This window comes from Saccostrea echinata, unplaced genomic scaffold (assembly GCF_033153115.1).
Source record: "Saccostrea echinata isolate AGI-Se365-2 ecotype Australia unplaced genomic scaffold, CSIRO_AGI_Sech_v1 ptg000002l, whole genome shotgun sequence".
Classification (NCBI taxonomy): Eukaryota; Metazoa; Mollusca; class Bivalvia; order Ostreida; family Ostreidae; genus Saccostrea; species Saccostrea echinata.
In genome coordinates this window covers 18322309-18336517 of record NW_026889751.1, presented here as the reverse complement: position 1 = coordinate 18336517, position 14209 = coordinate 18322309, and the positions used below count along the sequence as shown (strand labels likewise).

Sequence of the window (14209 nt, the reverse complement as noted above, 5' to 3'; positions counted from 1 at the left end):
AAATCAGCAAGCAAAGGAAGCATTCAAATCAGCATCGATGCTGTAACAAAATTAGTTTCCTGCACTGTAAATAGTCGAAAAATGACCACAAACACCGATCCCTCTTAAGCCAACTAAGTACCGCCATGCCACACCGTTGAATTTGTACTGAGGCAGCTGAATGATTTTTTCTCTCTTTTATTTAAATCATATAAGGTTGCAGACATCACATAATATCATTGTTAACATCATTTCTGATGTACTATTTTACAATATACATATACATGGAATCGTTATTTTTTTTTTTTTACAGAAAATCACCTAAATTCATGATAAATACTGTCTCTTTTCTGTCTCTACAGCCCAGTAGCTATATAAATACTTCGGTACTAGTTTAAAAATACGGATACATATTTAATTGCTGTGGTAAACTTTAGAAATTTATTTCAAAATAAAGGATCATCTCCCTCATGCTAAGCTTTGATCAAGATCCTTCGACGTATTTGGCTCCAGTTATTGGCAATTTTTTTTTTTCAGTTCTTCGGTCTTTTTTTATTTAAATATTTTGGATTTCCAACCTGAACATCACTGAAGAGACATGGTTTGTCGAAATGCGCATCTGGTGCATCAAAATTGATACTGTATACTAATAAATCTGTTTAAGAACATCATTTTGAATATAGAGCTGTATTCCAGCCTAAGTAGGATTTTTCTCAGACAGTTGTTCATTTTGTAATCTAAATGTCATATTTTACTCGTAAATAGTGAAGCTAATAAAGGCTAACAAATTATTTAAAAGCAAAGCTTTTTCATCAGTTTCATTAAAAAAATCCAAGAACTATCCAAGAAAGTAATACCAAGTTTTAGAAAAAGACTAACCTTCTCCCATGTTTACAATTTATAATTTTGCAACCAAGCAGGGGATATTTTGTATCATCTTCAACTTCAAAATTTTCACACAAAGGAAAAGCATCCTTGTTTCACTTGATCCTAAAAAAACATTATTGTTCAAAATATCATGTAATAATTTATAGTTAAATTCTGATATTTTCTATTGTACATATGTATATATTCTCTGTTCTTATAAATATTTTCCATGTACAACCATCCAGAATATTGAATATCCTTTCCCATCAATTTTCATACAAAGGTTTTTGAAATTTTATATCAATAAAAATTGAGTGATAAAAATTGCTTCTTATATCCTGTATCTAGATTTACATGTACAACATTATTTTTTATATAAAAATATACATTTGGTTTTAATGTCACACACTTAGCATATGAACAGTCAATCTTTTGTTTATATGCTTTAACAGTTTTAAGCATATAATATTCACATAAGATATTGTTCTTTCTACTCAATTTGTTCGAGAAATAATTGAAAACATATATTTTCCCTGAATCATCAAACATATCTTTAATGTATAAAATATCACTCTGAATCAATTTTTTTTAAACACAGGGGGTTTGAATTAAATTGAAAAAGTTTATTATGTCTTAGAGCAGATGAATGTCAATATGGCCAGATCTTGGTGTTAAAAATAGCTGTAATATACAATGCATTATAGAACACTGAGAGTTCCGTCGTTGAAGGGGCAGCATTAAAAATGTAAGACATGGATATACTGGATGAAACCGGAAAGAACCAGAATTTTGCTGGTGATTTATTATATTTAATACATATGCCCGAGGCTAGTCATGAGGTATTAGCCAGGACCTATAGCTTTTATCGTCTGGATATAAGTTGAAGATTCTCTCAGGAATGTCGTCTCCAGACAATAAGTCAATCAGCCTGATGCAATGCTTTCGAAAAGGTTTGTTGGGTGCAGATTGAACCATAATTTCGGATTCAATTAAACATATGACTATACAGCAATTTAAAATAGAAGGCATTCGATGTTTGTGTTATGAAATTTAATGAACTTCTTTGAAGACATTGTGTCAAAAGCTGATACGTTTTTCATCTGGAATTTGATAGTTAATACTATGAACTAACATTGAGTATGTGTTGAAACCGGATTTTAAACTTACTTCCTGTACTATTCTATTTATAATTTAGTTCCTTGGTTTTTCTTTAGGTAATATTTGTTAATGCGAAAGAATGACAACTGTAAGGTGACTTTTATAGAAAAAAAAATAACTGGAATCCCGCATGTCTAAGAACAGTCTATCATATTGAGGAATCGCATAGAAAAAATGGCAAATGATTCCATGTTAAAATAAGAAATCAGATTACTCCGAAAAAAAATCAAATCATTAATCGCAATGACAGGGACATGTGGCCAAAAAGGTTGTTCCTATTTCTTTAAAATGTTTCAGAGATGATTACAATTAAATTGTTAGGATTTGACAGGATGGACGAGAGTTATATCTTTCTGATAGCAATTGCCATAGTAAATAAAAACTTTCAAAAATAAAAAAAAATGTTTTCCATGTTTAGAAATTTTAGAACCTGAATTTTTTCACCAATATTTTTTTTGTTAACCTAAGGGGGTATTAAAAAAACAACGACACCGTGAGTTCGGAATAAATGTCCATTTGTGAACTACTTTCATTGGACTAATTTCACTTGACTTTTTTCTAACCATAAGTTTCCCTGCTTGTAAATCCATGACATTTCGGAAAATCTACTAAACAATCTTTCATAAAAATTAGGAAAAAAAATATCTCTAGAATTTTTCACTTATATGGAGACGCCACCACTTGCCGGTGGAGAGCTACAAATTTTGACCTATACTCGGCACTCAGGGCCTTTGAGCAGTGAGGGATCTCTTTCGTGCCAGCACCTACTGCGACAGGGGACCTCGGTTTATACGGTCTCATCCGAAGGAACGGTCTCCACGTCCCATAGTGGGATTCGAACCCTCAACGTGATCAACTCCTTATTCCGCGACTCTAGAGCGAACGCTCTAACCACTCTCCTAGGACAGAGGACTAGGATTGTGATGGGCACCATGCTCATTCTGGGAAAGGATATCCTTATCCACCCATCCCATTGCCGAGATTTGGTCATTTCTGACAAATGAACTGTTCTTGTTATAAAAAATAACTTGGTAAGAAATATAAGATTCGGGAAAAATCTTTCAGCTTGTGTGAACCGAAAGCTACAGAGCATGTCATGTGACCGCCTGGATCACGTGATTCGCGCATGGGTAGAAGGGTGGCAGATGTGCATTAAAATCGGAGAGGACTACTTTAAAAAATAATGAACACTGAAACCTAATTTTATTTCTCTGATGGAAGTAATTCAATTAGTTCGCGAACTTTTTGATCACCCCTTGTAGTTAGTTACCAAACTTTATCATCTATACATAGCAGAAAATTTTTACCTGCTAAATGATCCATGTTCAGACAAACTACAATGTAAGTAACATACAGGACAATGAAAGGCTTTAAAGTTTTAGCTTTATTTTATTGTGTTATAATGGTATAAGAACAAGCATGATACATGATATGATCCAAACTAAACACCATGTGTCTAAATAGATATAGTAACACAAAAGGCCACCATACTTTTATAATTTGATGAAACTCATCCGTTGTTTGACACTTAAAATTTGCCGCTTCAGTGTTTACTTCATGGTGTGCCAGCTTTATTTCCTTTGTTGCCTTTCTTTTGTTTCTTGTCCTTCTTTGCCTTTTTGTCCTTCTTTGGTTTCTTATCCTTTTGGGGTTTCTTGTCTTTCTTTGGCTTTTTGTCTTTTTTGGGTTTCTTATCCTTTTTGGCTTTCTTATCCTTTTTGGCTTTCTTATCCTTTTTAGGTTTCTTTCCGGGTTTGGTTGTTACTTCAGGTCTTGGTTTTGTGGTCACGTCAATTCCAGGGGGCAGTGGCGGATCAAGTCCTGTTTCACCCGGAATAGCGATTCCTCCACTCTGTACCATACGCTTGTTTCTCACTGCTGAAATCAAATTTCATATTTATCATCATCTATACGTAAGACATGTACATTTAATGATTTCATTTTGGATAATATCTATACATAAAAATTTAAGATGAAGGATCATGATATTAAATTCATGTATAATATTTATACAGAGAAATTTAAAATGAAGAATCATGATATTAAATACATGTAAATATCTAAAATAATAATATCAATTGTATCAAGTGAGGAATAACTACCTCTGATGGCTCCATTATTTTCGGCATTCACCTGCTAAATCAATAAAACAAAAATCAGTATCTCTTCAAAGTTTTCAAACTGTTTTTCTGTCGTGCTTTCTTTTCATTCATCTCCATAGTATAATGCATTCTGAATTTTTCCCCAATATTTTTTCATAAAAATTGAATAAACAAAATAAGAAAAAATTGTAGTGAAATTATTGGAAAAATTTTACCTGAGGTGAAAAGCCCGCAAGGAGGACGCTACACAGCACTAGTAGTGCTGGAATTGTCATGTGCATCTCCTGGGTAAGATTCGATGTTATGAATAAACAGCCCGATATGTCCCAGGATTTATAGCAAGGTTAATTATCTAAACATATTTCAAATCTTATATTTCTATTTTTCACTGATAGGCTCTCCACCGAAGAGGGCGGTGTTTGTTCTGTTTTCTTCAATAGACATAATTCAGAACTGAATTAATAAAGCAGATATGAGTTCTCAATTAACATAATATTTTAATAAATGTCATAAAATGTTTTGGCTACATACAGGTAGTATACCGTGAAAATTTCCTTTATGTCTTAAATTTAGGCATTCTGGCAGATGGTTATAAAACTATGACAAATGAATGTCAAACATGGAGCTCTGCACATGGAGATTGTTTTTTTTTACGTGATTTATATGACAAACATTGGCACGACTGTATACTTCATATCAAGCATAAACAATTTTAGAATTTTTGGGAAACAAAAAAAAGAAACAAATACAAAAATAAAACACAAAAAATAACATTAAACAACAAGAAAGCAGATATTTCATGAAATGAATGGTGATGTGCGTCGTATGGATTACTTGAAACATAAAGAAAAAACATCTTTCTATATTTTTTTTTTACAAAGTATCACTTTTGACTTCATTGACCTTTTTTTGACTCGAACAAATGCACCAGTAAAACATATACTTCGTTTATATTTTTTTTTAACAATTTATTGTTTAATCAATAATCAGACTATATTTTATTTTAAAAACAAGCATTCTGAGAGTATTGCATTAGCAATACTAGTCCCCTACCAGCAAGTGTAATCTGGTTCCCGTTAAGAATTGAAAATGCCATAATTCCGTCAAAAATCAATGAAGCGGAACGAAAAGCAAACTCGATCTATAACTTATCAAGGTAAAGTCACATACCAAAAATCAGCTTAATATCTGCAAGCGTTTAGAAAAAAATTACGGAAAACCCTGAAAAATTGCGTGAGAATTATTCTGTTTAAGAACCTATAGCTAATGGATTTCGCATCAACCGAGACAACAATGCCCGATATTTTTAATAATCGTTTCTATTTGATAAATTCCAAAGCAGTCGATTTCCGTCATGTCAAATTTAAAAAAAAAATGAAATTTGAAAAACCATGAACCATGTTAGCTTAGTGTGCTGTCGTAAAACTTATAGCTTGCAAATGGCGCTGTGATTGTATTTCAAATTCTTGTGCTATCTGCACACAACCGGTTTGTTCCTTTAATTTATACATTTTAACATATGAAAAGTACATGCGAAAGAGGATTGTACATACTTAAGGTAATTCATTAATCATGAAATATATTCACATACAAATGTTCCAAAATGACAATAAATTATTGAAACTGAATGTTTAAAGGTACCTTTGAAATTGATTTCCTTCAAATTGCAAAAATTGTTCAATTTAATTAGATGAACATAAGATACTTATTAGCACGTTAATACTTTATATGGTATCTTTATTTAGGAAATGCCATGAAGGAAATATACAAAGGCATGCGTAGGGTGTGACAGGTGGTCAGAAGATGCACACTCCTCCATGGCACCTGATCCCATCTCTGTTTTCAGATGTCCGTCTTTGCTCTGCTCACAATTTGTACTATTTAACTGGACTTTGAGCATTGTTATTCGTTATCTTCACATTGGACAGAAAAAAATGATCGAAAATCGATTTTGATACTTCATCAGTATATAAATATGATTTTTCAATACCAAATTTCTTCACTCTTGTTATAATAATTTGTCATGTATCTGAGCAGCTAGTAAACAATTCAATGAATTTATACATTAACTTATTTCTATACTGGTACCTATCTCATCCGGATGGCTTCATTCTGTATATAAAACACTCCAGATACATGAGTCCGGATAATTAATCGTTTCTATTTTTAAAAGTCCCCTTAATAATTATACACTTTCATAATTCTAATAAGTCAAGAAAATGAAATTTAGAAAAAAAAAACTTTTGTTTCATAAAGTAAGAAAGTAATATTCTTTAAATGTTACATATGTGCAAACAAAGCATGCAGGTAAAATCAAACTACCCTCTGCTCTAAAAAATCTGCTGCTCCTTTACCACTACTATTGTGATGAAAACGAACGGCGATCAAGTTCAAATCCGATAAAACTATACAAACTAAGAGCAGGACAAACAAGGGAAATACCAGAGCTGAGATAAGGTGCCATGGAGAAGTAAAAGCAAAATTAGTGTGAAACTTGAATAAAGAAAGTCAGTCAGCATTTCAACAAAAGACTAATTGTTTTTTTTTTTTTTTTTTTTTTTTTTTTTTTTTTTGCAAACAAGGTCATTGAAACGACTTTATATCTTTTGGATGTTGACTTTAAACAGGAGTAACGATGTTCCTGTAACATCAGCTTAAATGCCAGTATATAGTCTGCCCCGGTTAAGATATTTATCGATTGCAGAATATGCTTTCGTTTCGAATCAATTGAGAATTTGCTGTTGATAATGGAACAAGTAGATAGGAAAGTCCAAGTCATCCCATTCCTCTTAAATTTTAGTTGTTAGCTTGCCATGAATGTCTACATTTAGTAAAAAAAATCCAAATATGTAACAAATATGTCAGAATCCTTGGTGTATCTTTGGCAAATTTACTGGAATGTATCGAATATAAGTTAATTGATGAAACATAGATATATCAGTATATATATATATAAGTCAAATATAAGGTACATGTAGAAATATTTCAATAAATTCTTCTTTTGAGGAATATAAACCTTTTAAAAAAATGTCTAATAAAACAATGATGGAAATTTTATCAGATTGCTGGTCTCCAAATTAGACTATAGAAAATACAACATAGATACACGGTATTTGCCAGTCAGAAATTCCTGTACATCTTCTTAATATTAACTTCAGAATACTTGCTTGAGGAATCAAAATGAGTTTTAACAATATGCGTACATTTTCGATTGCCATTTGTATCGAAGAAGCAGTTTTCTATAAAACCGGAGAGTTTCTTTCACAGCTGTTGTGTCCTATCATCATCTGATAAACAGTTTTATAACATACTTGGTATTAATAACAGGTTTTTGCATATGCAATATGCCTAGCGTCACAATAGCCGTATCAGCCGCCAGGGTTCTTATGGATCCTGCGGGGCTGATATGGATCTGCATGGCTGATACGGATATTTATTATATACCCATCAATTTCCTTGTTTTTGTTACTGTTAATTTTACAGAGTGTGATCCGACTTTCCAAATCACCACACTGTGGTTTTCTGAATCCATATCACCCCTCTCTGAAACTGATGACGTAGTACACAGATAAATGACGTTTTTATTCTCGCGCATCAAAAGTTCCTTGACAAAATGGTTTGTTTAATGGATAAAAGTTATGTAATTGATCCCAAAAAGTTTTCCTTTTATTATACTTTGCTAGTTGTAAAGGGGTATATAATAAATTTATCATTATAACAGTAACTTGATCCGAGGAGCCGTATCACGTCTCGTTGACAGGCGCGGATCATCAGATCAAACTCGACGCTTCGCGTCTCGTTTGATCTGATGATCCGCGCCTGTCAACTCGACGTGATACGGCTCCTCGGATCAAGTTACTGTTATAATAATATATATATATCACATCCCTTGTGAACTAAACGGTTAAAGACAGTACTTGTGATAATACATGTTTAGCTTTTATCATTCATATTCTCTGTGAAAATTGTTGAGGTTATTTTCTATAATAAAAAAGCAGTCATTTAACTGTATTTGCTCATGTAAATATAGAAGTGTTCTGCATGTTATTACTGAGTATGTAAAGGGTATAATAATACATACATTTTTCATTTCACACGCTGTATCAGCCCTCAACCAACATCAGCCCACTTAGTGTACTGAGGGTATCGTGTGAAACAGTGATTGTATCGGTCATTCTCAACTTGTTGATCGATGATTTATGTACTATATGAGTTCAAATTTAATTTTCAAAAGATATTAGAATTGTGCCTGTTTTTTAAACTTTCTCTTAATCGAATAATTGTACTGTAAAATAGTAATGTAAAAAGAGACAAATCGACTAACGTTTACTGACATGATCAACCTTAAAGTGTACATTAATAAACAAGCAATGAATAACATTACGAAGCAAACCAGATAGAACTGGTTTATAGTAATAAAAAAAAAATAAAGAGACAAATACTATTCTGTCAAAACGCCACATTAAAACATAAAAATATGCATGCCATATGTAAATTTTAAGAGAGCACATTTGTTTTTATATCTATTTGGAGAGAAATTATTTTTTTCTCACTAATCTAATTTTATCCCTCTCAAATAAATCCACGTTTTACATAAAGAAGATAGGAAATTGTTCTTTTTTGTGAAATCAAAATCTTTGAAGGCAGCTGAATGTTCACCATGATTTATTTTTCATTGTATGTAAAATGAGAAGATAGTAACAGGAATCGTCCTCAAAGTCTATTTAAACAATACAAATTGTGCATTTTGACTGAGTATCACTACAGAAAACATTATTCATAGCCATACAAATAGCTTAAGTTTCAATTGCAGATGGATTTCAGGAAGAGATCCAGGAGTTTTGGTAAGGGTGGGGCTTAAATTCTTTTTCAGAATCAAGGGTTTGGGGTCGCCTTAAGGTCCAGGGCGAAGTCCTGGTGGGGCTCAGGGGACAAACTCCCCAAGAAGCTCCTGAATTTAAGTGACTTTAGGAGAAAGTTTTAACTAATAATTACTTTTATATCCGTCCTACAAACACAAACCCATTTTAATATCAATAATCAAACTATATAAAATTTCTCATCAGAAAATTTCTTTTCAGTCAAACGTATTTGCTCGTCATTGATGATATCTACTTATATATATATATATATATATATATATATATATATATATATATATATATATATATATATATATATATATATATATATATATTTGGATTTGGGTCACATCCAACCCCTTTTTCATCGTGTGATGACATTTACAACCTTAATGCATGTCTTCTCGTTTTTGTAATAACAGATTTTCAAATAGCTTAAGGTTTTCTGAGTCACAATTACAGTAATTTCCTGAGCAAATCTCGAAAGAAGGGAAAAAATATAGTCACATTATTTTCATTACTTTTAAATTTCATGAAATTATGTGAAATGAAAAAAAGATAGCGGACAGTTATCAAGCTAAAAAATCTATTGGAATAATACAAATCGGGAGTAAAACAAACACGGGCCTCTAAAAACATCAAATGTAGGATCAGATGCCATGGAGGAGTAAGCATCCATATTTGACCTGTCACACTCATCGTGTACACTTTGTTATGAGTTACTTTTGTAAACAAAAAGAGTGTAGACTATTCAGTGTGAAAATAAGACCTAACAGTTTGTATGAAAAACGTTGAGTCAACATCCGATTTAACGATAGATTGTATTTGCTAACAAGGTCATTGTATCGACCAAAGAATTTGCAAAATGTTGCATTTACACTGGACCGTTGATATGCTTGTATCCTGATATCATAACTAATTTTTCAATAACTTGCCTCGGTGTAGAAATTGTTCTTACGAAGAGCATGCTCTTGCGTATCAAATTGACTGGGAGACATAGTCGAAAGGGAAGTTGATGATAGAAAAGTTGAAGTCATCACCTCTAGCATACAGTTTTGTTGTTAGATTGCCTTAAATGTCTATTTCTATTAAAATACCCAGAGGTTTTAGACTCTGTGATGTCTTTTTTTAGTTCAAAGGGATATATCGAATGAACGTCATATTTAAAAACAGTTAAAAATTTAATAAGGGCGATTTTATTTGGACATTTCTTCTCTATTTTCATATAATAACGGTATCTTTAAATCTAAAAAGAAAAGTCAAACAAATATAAACTGTTTTCTGTTATACATGTTTACAACTAGCTCCAGCACTCAACTAAAAAAAAGAACTGACATGAAATTATAGAGCTACACTTGCAAAAGGAGCGCAACTTTTAGAATACTAAATTCCTGAACTGGTCTATCGCAATGTACTTTTAACATATTTCCCTTGACTGTGTATTTTTAGCGCCTTTGGTGGAAAGCAACTTCCGCTAATTCATTGAACGCTAAATGTCTTGCACATTTTCACATAAATAAGAACAATAAGAATGCGCTAAATCAAATCTACGCTAACTTGTTCAAAAATAAATTTCCGCCAAATATCGTACATGCTAAATATAATACATTTACAGATTTTATACTAAAAACTACAAAGAGAGTTTCACTTCTGATGTTGTCATTTTATTTTCCAATGAAATTCTTTAAATTGCCTTCAGCAGCCACGGAAGAGACAGTGGAATTAGTAAAGGCCGTATCTTTAACCTGTAAACAAAATCCTTCTTCCTCACTTTTCGAGGTTTGTACAGGTTATGAGACCAGTAACGTAAAATTTTTAGTATGAAAATGTCTTTTGACTTTTGGTATCAAGAAACTGATGGAAGATCTGCCTTGTAGAGATAAAAATTAAACTATTATCTTGTGATTTTGATCGTTTGAAAAGTAAAAAGCGCACAATGCTACATGTAATTTTTCAAGAGTGCCAAATCTTTTATTTAATAAATTTATCTAATTGAACGTATTTTATACGCAAATTTTAATATCAAGACAGTTTGTCCTGCATTTTTATGCTCACGTAATCGTTTATGGGTGTGGACTTAAAGATGAAATTGTTACATAATGTTAACATGTACATATTACATGTAGGTTTTTAGCAAATGTTTATTATAAAGCATTATGAATATTATTATTTTGGATAATCATATGCCATTGTATATTTGTTTAATTATCTATTTATTATCTGCAAAACCTTACATATTGCGTCAATTCATATACATCTTAGTGAATTTTTCATTAAAACATTTGAAGTTTAACATAATCAATATTGGTGTTCAAGTTTGCTTAGAAAACAAACACCAAAACGAATCTTTACTCAAGTTTATCAAAATAAAAATACAATCATGGAATATGAGGAAAAGCTTGGACTTCTACTCATGAGTTGTCAAATACTAGTATACACAATGTCTTATGCAACTACATGTACATGTTTCTGAAAATAACGATAGAATCAGGCTAGAAAAGTTGTTATAAGTAATAATTTTGCTTGAATAAGCTTCAAATACGAGGGTTGTCCAATAAGAAATCTATTAATCTTTACGTACATCTATATCTATAGTCTTTGTGTCCATTACAAAAACATCTCAGCATACTCATCTTTAGGGATGCTCAAAAGACATTGATGAATAGCACTTCCCATGATACCTGAAATTATAAAGTCTTCCATTGACTGTTTTCTTGTTTTCTTTTTGTTTGTTTGTTTTTTGTTTTTTGTTTTTTTTTTTTTTTGGAGTAGAAAGATCTCACAATGACTGAGATCTAGCGGGAGTGGCTAGGTTCTGGAAATGTTCCTTTCTTTGCAATTTCTTTTATATCTCTATGCTTAGTTGCAGCAGCGTTACCAGGCACAAGAAAATTGTCCTAGGGACCGGTATTTGGACTTCCTTACAGAAAGCCTGCTTAATTTTCCTTAGTTAAAATGTAACATAAAAGCTACCATTGATGGTTGATCCTTTGTTTGGGTGTAGGTACAAAAAGTATTGAACCTCTTGAGTCAAAACAAAACCTGTGTAAGACATGTTTGGAGCTCTGGCTTCTCTTTGCAATATAAATTGCAATATATATTGCATGTAGTAGGACCACAGCTTTCTCTCATTTTCTTATTGACCTTCCCTTTGGGGTATAAAAAGTGCACCCATGCATGTTTCGTCATCTGTCACCCAAGTTTGATATACTTTTTCTGTTAAAATGTTTAATTTTTAGTATCCCATTGGCACCTTTCGTAATAATTAAGGCGCCCGTCTGATAGAAATATTTTTAGATTCATTTCCCTTTGTCAGAGAACTCAAAGAACTGTTGTTGTAATGAAATGTTTAGTGTCTTACCAATGTTTTGGACTGTAAATCTGTCATTTTCAGATATCATGTTGCTCTCGAAATCAATATATTTGGTGTCCATAAAGATTTCGATCGATCAGTTCGACAGCAAACTTTTAAATCTCTCTTTACTTTTGAATTTCGTAATCCATCTGAAAACTGTACGACTTGAAAGACTAGTCTTTTCACATATCAAAACCATATCTTTCATATGGGTTCTTCAAGCGAACTTTGTAATGAAATCTTCACATATGTCCTCGTTTTCATCTTCTTGGCAGAGAATTTTTCGACTGTGACAAAATAAAATTAAATGCTTCTACATATTTAGTGATAAACCGTACATAGTGTACGTTGCAATACTTACTGATCAACCCTCGTATGGATATATATATAATATTAAAATAGAAACGTTATATGTATGTTGACCCAATTTATTTCAATATACTTTAATCTGCATGTACTTATTGAGTACTTCAAAAACAAAATACGACTCATTCAGGTTATATTTTTGGTGAGGAACTTATTTGATATCTTACCATTTTACATACTACATTGCCTGTACAAGAACATATGATTTCAACAATGTATTCATGTAATATGCAAAACCTTTGTTCTGAGACCTTGACAAGCCCATAGCCATTGTTTCTTTGAGCGGATCCCTATTTACCCCTTCTCACGGCAAATGGTCTGGATCTTGTTCCCTCCACCTAAGAAAAGTTTCATCATTACTTAATGCCCCTCAACATTTGACTTCTGCGCCAAAGGAGAAATAAGCTGCGCTTTATTTCATCAAATAATGGGCCTGGTGAGGATGTCTTTATTATTATTAATTAATAAATACCCACATATATGTAGAAAGCACGACACTATGACAAACAATTTTACCCTGCTATGATGTGTTCTTTTCAACTTCATGATAGCTGGCCCAATGACCCCTTAGAGTTACATGATTCTGTCATAAAGTTTTGGTATATCATGCTATACATGACTCGATACATATTTTTTATTTAAACTGCCCTCTTGAAAACACCGATATTATGGAGCATTTCTACAATACCCCCTCATACCCTCTGTATTACTACTCGTTAGAAGTTATTACAAAATTTATTAATATAATTCTCCATCAAATTACGTAATAAGTGACCTGTGCAGTATGACATTTGTATTGTTTAGTTATTTTGTATCACTGTTCGTAATCTTTTTCATTATGTATTATATTAAGTACATAAAAGTATAAAATGCACCATATCATATTTAAAACAATTTTGTGACGTCATCTTTTGTTTACCTCGGTCCAATATTGTTTTATTGTCCTGTGTGTGACACAATAAGTCACCTGTAGGTTGTAGGTGTCCTATAAGATTCATTAGCATGCAACATATTATTTTTTCACGCTTTATACAACTATTCCTGATGATAAAATAAAGCGCAGGCTTTTGACATCAAAGACAACTCCTTTCTAAACACAAATAGAACGTCTTAAATTTCATAGTTTGTGATTGGTAATCTACAAAATTACTTTGTTAAAAATCATGATTCTGATTTTACATACAAATACTCTAATGTTGATATTTAAAAGATGCTGAAGTGTCTAATTGACAATAATTATCTATTATTTGGAGAACAGGTCTTTTAATAATCTGTTGGAATTCCGATGGACACTAATTGTGCTCCAGTATTAGTCGACTTATTTTATATTCCTATGATGCAGAATTTATTCAAAAAATTCTACATGACAAGACGACAATTTTTGCTGTTGCCTTCAACTCAAAATTTAGATATATCGACGACGTTTTATTGATTAACAATAGTGAATTTCATTCATAAGTCGACTCGATATTTCTCAGTGATCTTGAAATCAAAAACACTGCTGAGTTTGTTTCATATTT

General features: G+C 32.0%; 1 protein-coding gene across 2 annotated transcripts; it reads right to left on the bottom strand.

Moving 5' to 3' along the window:
* Nucleotides 1–3373: 3373 nt before the first annotated feature.
* Nucleotides 3374–4418, bottom strand: LOC133201014 (uncharacterized). Of its 2 annotated transcripts, none has more exons than XM_061336819.1 (3): nt 4322–4418; nt 4107–4140; nt 3374–3882 (listed from the first exon to the last, which is right to left on the bottom strand). In XM_061336819.1, exons 1-3 carry the CDS (start codon nt 4385–4387, stop codon nt 3560–3562), a joined length of 423 nt encoding a protein of 140 aa, XP_061192803.1. In that variant the 5' UTR covers nt 4388–4418; the 3' UTR covers nt 3374–3559. The 2 variants fall into 2 exon arrangements, with proteins under 2 accessions (XP_061192803.1, XP_061192811.1); XM_061336827.1 differs by having other exon boundaries at nt 4107–4137; nt 4322–4396.
* Nucleotides 4419–14209: the final 9791 nt, after the last annotated feature.